This window comes from Vulpes lagopus, chromosome 8, assembly GCF_018345385.1.
Source record: "Vulpes lagopus strain Blue_001 chromosome 8, ASM1834538v1, whole genome shotgun sequence".
Taxonomy (NCBI): domain Eukaryota; kingdom Metazoa; phylum Chordata; class Mammalia; order Carnivora; family Canidae; genus Vulpes; species Vulpes lagopus.
In genome coordinates, this window is record NC_054831.1 from 33,815,055 (window position 1) to 33,822,681 (window position 7,627).

The following is a 7,627-nucleotide window of genomic DNA, read 5'->3' on the forward strand; positions in this document are numbered from 1 at the left end:
TACAGTTTTATCATGTATGCAAACACTTTTTAATTTTGCTTTTTTTAAGCTTTATAAAGATGGTATCTAGAATTCTGACTTGACTTTCTTCACTTAATATGTTTCAAAGGCTAAGTAAATTTAAATATTTTTATATGTTTATTAACCAATTGTATTGCTTACTCTGGGATTGGTCTATATACATTGTCTATTTCATTGGGTATTCTCTTTTTTCTGGTATAGGTAAGTTTCAAGAATCCTATTACTCTAAATTCTGTGATTCTAAGATTTTTCTCTTATAAAAGTATCATTTGGAAGTTTTAATGTTAATTGATTGATAATTCAGATAAATTGATCTCCAGATTCTTGTTTTTGGAAGCTATTTAATATGTTAACTTTCCTTTAGGAAATAGTAATTGTTGTTTGTTACTATGGTGAAACAATTTTAATAACTTGTTTCATTATTTAGGCATAAAACTCACCCATACTTATAAATGCTTATTGATCCATTTACACTTGCCCATGTTACTCAATGAAAGTTGATTGAAAATTATGAAATGAGAATATTCATGATATGCCCTCACTGATGTTTTATAATAGAAAATGTTTAAAAAACATATTCATGGCTTTTCAGTTGGGCATTCAGAAGTTCTTGTAAGGAAGTCTATTTTTATTTTTTAAAGTTTGCCCTTTCCACAGAATTGGAATCCTTCAGTATGTTAGGATTTCAGAAGTGCTATGGATGCCTGAAGGAGATGTCAGAGTTTTGTTTTATTCATATAGATAACGTATATGAATATGAAAAGTGAAAAAAGAAATAGTGCCTACAATGGTTTTCAAACTCTTTGACTTGAGCTCACTTAATCCCGTTGAAAGATACCCATTTATCCTTACAGATGGAAAAGATGGACCTAATTATAACAAAAAATTTAAAAAATAATAATAATAATAAAAATAAAAATAAATTAAAAAAACACAAAAAATTAGAAGGGAGCAAAATTATAAAAAAGAATACTAAAATGTTTACACCCATTCAGTGTCTAAAACTAAGGATTTTATTTTCCAATAATAGCAGTGGGGGGAAATAGTAATGCTTTTTATAAGAACTTAGACTCAAAATTTTTGTTCGGTTGGCCACCATCAAAATATGGGGATTTTAAAGACTGCCTTGTTTTGGTTTAATCCCAGAGATGTTATCAATACACTAAAATATGAAGTATATTCAGCAAAGAAATGATCAGTATATGTTGATGGACAGCTCTTATTAAAAGTGAATCTCCCATAATAGGAAAAAATGGCATTATGAGAATTTTAAGGGAAAGAAATAAAAACTGTAGAGCTAGGGGAGTGTTTCTTTTACAAAATATATTGGAAATTTAAGGTTGAGAATTACTCCCTAGTATTTCCTAATAATGTGAGTATTCAGCCCCGTTTGAAAATCTAAAGTGATATGGATTGCAGTTTTTCCCATGGCAGCCCGTCCGTATTTGGATGCTATAATCCTTTTAAAGGTTTTCCTTATACTAAGCCAAAATCTACTCTGTATAGGGCAAATCTAATCCTCTTCTACATGAACATTTTCCAAATGTTTGAAGAAAGTAATTATATGATCCAGGTCCTCTCCTACCTCTTCTGCTGTTTTTCATTTGATGTGATTTTAGGACCACTCACCAGCTTTGATAATGAGGTTGATGATACAGCTCATACTCATCTTACGACTTCCAGTTTGTTCCTTCTCCAGTTGCTCTTTGTTCTTTCCTAGGTTATACTTGTCAACATGGTCTCTAACTTCTCACCAGTGAATCTATAAAATTGAAACCTGTATACAGGTTTCATACATGTGAAAGCCTACATATAAAGAGTACTTCTAAGTGGTTTTATCTATGTTAAAGATTGCCAACAAGAGGTTTCTTTTAAGTTTCAGGAAACAAGAATTATATTCCTCAGAAGTTGGCTTCCAAATGAAGCAACGTGTTTTTTTGTTTGTTTTTGCAATCTGTTTCTTGGCAAATAACTATACTTTAAGATTCATAATATAGCGTTATGTTTTCTCAACATGTAAAACAAATGCATTTTTATCTTTGTGTTTTCAGATAGTGGCCAGAACTGTAGTGCCAGTAGTAAAGGTGAACGACTAAGTGCCAAACTCAGAGCTTTACCTGGAACAAATGAACCTTATGAAAGTAGCAGTAACAAAGAAATAGGCAAGTGCTGGTGCTCCCCACCCAGTTCCTACAGGCTTAATCAGGTCTGGAGAAGATTTGGTGAGATGGCAAAATGTATAACTGGGCATTAAGAATTTTTTATATACAGACAAAATTTTAAATGACTTGGGAGAGCATTTCTGCTCACTCAGTTCAGATTATGAGATTAATTGGTTTCACATTTATTGTGTTTATTATTCTAATGTAACAATCTGTTTTGAAACCTAGATGCCTCCTATGTGGATCCACTTGGCCCTCAAATAGAAAGACCAAAAACTGCAGCCAAAAAAAGAATCGACGAGGATGATTTTGCTGATGAAGAATTAGGAGATGATTTGCTTCCAGAATAATATACACTTTAAAATTTTACTTACTAAATGAAAGAAATTACCAGACAAGATAATACTTATGTGAAATTTTGGATTAAACACCCAGATTTTAATTTTGTACACTGTCAAAACCTTAAATAAGTGTATTCTACGTGATGGGTCTAAGTTTTGTTTTATATGGAATAAAAATATGTGAAACTAATGCTTTCGGCTAGTGCTAGCGACTTCCTTACTCTTGAAAACATTGACCACAGTAATAATTACATTTTGAAGCTAGCACCACCTAGTACGTACACATACATGTTAAGTATGTGGGTGTGCTCACAGAAATTTACCCTTACTACTGCAGTGTATGCTGATATTTTCTGTGATTCCATTAAAGTGTTAGCAATGAAAACACTACATTGATTTCATCATTCACAGCTTGTAAAATACAGTGCTAGGACATATCACTGATGGATCTGCAGTTAAGCTTAATTACTTAGAGTTTAGAAACTGTTAAGTCTTTAGAAGGTTTCCCTCACAGGGATTATAATACTATTAAAACAATTTGGATAGTATAGTGAGAGAAAATACCAAACCATAACCGTATTGCTCTTTTCTGTATTTCCTTTCTACAGTCCAGTAGCATGTACCAATAGCACTGAGCAATGATAGCTCTTTTCCCATTCATGACTTGGGTGTGATCCTGGGGTCCTAAGATTGAGTCCCACATCAGGCTCCCTGCATGGAGCCTGCTTCTCCCTCTGCCTGTGTCTCTGCCTCTCTCTCTCTCTGTGTCTCTCATTAATAAATAAAATCTTTAAAAAGAAAAGAAACTGGCAATTGTATCAGTTGCTGTGAAGATGAGTTGACAGGTAGGCAGGTTGGAGGGGAAGGGAAAGATTAGAACTCCTAGTATCCTGGGCAAGACTGAGAACAGATTTTTATTTTTATTTTTTTAAAGATTTTTATTTACTTACTAGAGTGAGAGCACAAGCGGGGGAAGCAGCAGAGACAGACGGGGGAGCAGACTCCCCACTGAGCAGGGAGCCCAACACCAGACTCCATCCTGGGACTCTGGTATCATGACCTGAGCCAAAGGCAGATGCTTAACCAACTGAGCCACCCAGGTGCCCCTGAGACCAGGTTTTTAGCAATAGAAATAAGAATTGGTCGATTCAGCATCCATTTTGGAGGCAGACATAAAAATATTTATCCAATGGATTGGATATGGGTTGCAAGGGAAAGAGGAAAGGATGAGGAACTGAGAGGAGTGGATGTGGGGGTGGGGATCAGCTATGATTTAACCATCCTAGATTTGAGATGTCTCTTCAGCATCCAATTGGAGATAGAAACAATGCAGTTAGATTTACAAACTTGGCAATTAGAAGAGGTAAGGGCTGGTGATGCAAGGTGGAGAACTCTCAGTGTAGAGATAGTATTCAATATCACTGCAATTGAATGAGACCATTTAGAAAACTAAAAGAGAAGTCTAAGTGACCAGCCCTGGAGGTCAGAAAAGAGGAGGTTAAAAAAAAAAAAAAAACAGTAAGTGATGTAGGAGGTTTCATATTTGAGGGGAATGAGACTTCCAGTTCTAAAAAGGATGCAAGAGGTCATATTAGGCCAATGTTCCCACCGTAACATCTATGGGGGGAAAGCAACAAATCATTGTAAGAATCATGTTTAAAATCACAGCTGTGAAAGCAATAAAATTATAATTCTAGATTGAAAAGAACTCTTTCTGATGAGTTGATGATCCTGGTTGTCTTCATTTCATCTCTGGAGACATTTGTCAGTTTTGAGCATGGGCTGAAAATAAGGGTTGGCCAGAAAAAGGGGGTCTTTTAGGAAAAAGAGAAACTAGCAGAACTTTCAGTAGTTGTGTGGTTGTGGGTGGCACAACAAACTAAAAACTTTGAGAAGCCCCTAATTTTTTACCAGTTTTCCACCATGGGCATTTGCTGAGCTCTATGGTGGTCCTGGAGTCTGGGGAACTGTGCTGTTAAAGTTTTTAAAGCCTAAGGAGATTTAAAGTTAAATGTCCCACAATCTGTCACATTGTGTTAAATGTCCACAATTTGTCCTTAGGGGACAAAGTTCTGCTATAGGGAAGGGCTTTCCACAATTACGCAATCTGTCTATCCTCAAGACATTTGCTCCTTTGTGAGCTGTGTGGGGTAGGAGGCTAATGATCTAAATTCAAAACCTCCAGGGGCAGACTTGACTCTCTTGCCATCTTTCACAGCTGAGGAGACAGATCTGCCAAGCTCTCAATCCAAAAGCCTGGAAGGACAGATTCAAACCAGAGGTGAACTGACTTACAAAAACTACAACCCAGCCCCAACCTAGCTCAATCCTGGATTGAACCAACATCATTAGTCCCAAATAATCTCTGCCAGCAGAAGAAAGTAGAACTTTCTCTAGTGACAATATCATTTTGTAGCCTCTGTGGTTCTTATATATCTAACATTAAGCATACAGTAAAAAATAAGAGCAAGAAAATAGCCAACAAACAACACAAATAGAAGCAGACCCTTAGATAATCCAGATAATAGATCTAAAGATGGACTTTAAAACAACTATGATTAGTATATTAAATAAAATGGAGAAAGATGGACAAAATGAATGAAAAGTAGAGAATTTCAAGAGTATATTGGAATCTATGAACAAGAGTCAAATGGATAACCTAGAACTGAAAGATACAATATTTGAAATTAATTTATTTGAATGGATTTAACAATGTACTGGACGTAGCAAAAGTCAGGATTAGTGAAGTGGTCATTAGAAAATACCAAAATTGAAGCACAAATGAAATAATGGAAAGAATAAAGCAGATGAACAAATAAGCCAGGCAAGAAATGGGCAGATGTGAAAAGACATTTCTCCAAAGAGGACACAAATGGCCAACTGACACATTAAAAAATGTTCAACATCACTCAGCATCAGGGAAATACAAATCAAAACTGTAATGAGATATCACCTCACACCAGTCAGAATGGCTAAAATTAACAATTCAGGAAACAACAAATGTTGGTGGGGATGCGGAGAAAGAGGACCCTCTTACACTGTAGGTGGGAATGCAAGTTGGTGCAGCCACTCTGAAATACAGTATGGAGGTTCCCCAAGAAGTTAAAAATAGAACTACCATATGACCCAGCAATTGCACTACTAGGTATTTATCCAAAGGATACAACCATAGTGATCCAAAGGGGCACCTACACCCCAATGTTTATAGCAGCAATGTCCACAATAGCCAGACTATGGAAAGAGCCCAGATGCCCATCAACAGATGAATGGATAAAGAAGATGTGGTAAATATACATAGTGGAATATGACTCAGCCCTTAAAAAAAAAAAAGAAATCTTGGCATTTGCAATGATGTAGATGGAACTAGAGGATATTATGCTGGGCGAAATAAGTCAATGAGAGAAAGACAATTATCATATGATTTCACTCAAATGTGGAACTTAAGAAACAAAGCAGAAGATCACGGGGGAAGAGAGGGAAAATAAGAAGAAATCAGAGAGGCAGACAAACCGTAAGAGACTCTTAACTATAGGAAACAAACTGAGGGTGGGTGGGGGGATGGGGAAACTGGGTGATAGGAATTAAGGAGGGCACATGATGTAATGAGCACTGGGTATTATATGCAATTAATGAATCACTGAACTCAATCTCTGCCAATAATACTCTATATATTAATTGAATTTAAGTAAAATAAATTTTTTTAAAGATTAAAGCAGATGATAAGATATTTGGGACATGGTCAGAAGTTTAAATAAATATAATAGGAATCTCAGAAAGGAAAGAAAATGGATTAAAAGTAACATTTGAAGAGACAGTGTCTAAAATTATCCCAAATTGATGAAAGGCATCAACCCACAGATGCAGGAAGCTCCGTGAACACAATGAGAGTAGATTCAAAGAACACTGCACCCTAGAGATATGCTCAAATGCTGAAAACCAAAGACAAAGAACTGCTTTAAAAAAGAATAAAAAGAACACACTACCTTCAGAGGAACAATAATACGACATAAGACTTACGTTTCCATAGAAATTATGGAACCAGAAGACAATAAAATGGTATCTTTAAAAGTGCTGAAAGAAAAAAACCCTGCCAACCTAGATTTCTATCCCACTGAATATATCTTTCATACTTTAAAGACTTCTCAAACAAAATTTGAGGAAATGAATTACCATAGGCTAGCTCTATAGAAAATACTACAAGTATTTCTACAGGCTAAAGGAAAATTATCCCCAAAAGCATGAAAGACAGAAAGGGTGAAAAGCACCCAAGAGGTACCAGGATATATAAAAGAATAGTGACTACTTAAAACAACAATAGTAATGATTCGTGGGGTTTTAACATATATAGAAATTACATGACAATAGTAGCCCAAGGGTTGGGAAGGAGTATTAAATTGTTCTAAGGTTACTATATTGTTCAGATAGTAGCAGACTGTAATGTCAAAGATGTATATTAAAGTCTCTAGAGTAACAACTGATATAAAAAATATATGATTAAATATCTACTAAAATAACTAACAAATGTAGAAAAAAAAGACTTAGAAAATCACCATCTTGCAACCATCACAATAGTAGCTGATTCAAGAAATCAATTTTTCTAAAGCAAGTGGAGGGAAGTTTGATGAGACAAGTATATTTATACAGTCTCAAAGTATTTCCCCACAAATTACTTAATAATTACAAGAGGGGACATTCTAATTTTGGATAAATTTGGTGGACACCACCTTAATTTGTGACCAAAATTAATATGAACAATAATGGGACAAATTAAAACCATGAACCTCCGGATGTGATGCACTGAGAGGGCCCAAGATATTACTGCCAAAAACATTTACCTGAATCTACTCATGAAAAGGATCCCAAATTGAACATCCTACAAAATCACTGCCCGGAACTTTTCAAAAATATTAAGATCATGAAAAACAAAAAATGTCAGAGGAACTGCTCCAGATTAAAGGAGACAAAGAAAAAAAAAAGAAAAAAAAAATTAAAAAAAAAAATAAATAAAGGAGACAAAGAGACAAGTCAATGAAATGTAGTGTGTGGTACTCATTCAGATCCTGGACTGGGGGAAATTTGCTCTAGAGGACACTGTAGGGACAA

At 35.2% G+C, this 7,627-nt stretch overlaps 1 protein-coding gene across 3 annotated transcripts in view; it reads left to right on the forward strand.

The window, feature by feature from the left end:
* Positions 1–2,714, forward strand: part of IFT88 (intraflagellar transport 88) — a 131,512-nt gene extending 128,798 nt beyond the window's left edge. For all 3 annotated transcript variants that reach the window (XM_041766463.1, XM_041766462.1, XM_041766461.1), the window contains 2 exons: positions 2,073–2,183; positions 2,412–2,714. In XM_041766463.1, the coding sequence (XP_041622397.1) occupies positions 2,073–2,183; positions 2,412–2,533 (233 nt within the window). In that variant the 3' untranslated portion in view covers positions 2,534–2,714. The remainder of the gene's footprint in view (positions 1–2,072; positions 2,184–2,411) is intronic.
* The last annotated feature ends 4,913 nt before the right edge of the window (positions 2,715–7,627 follow it).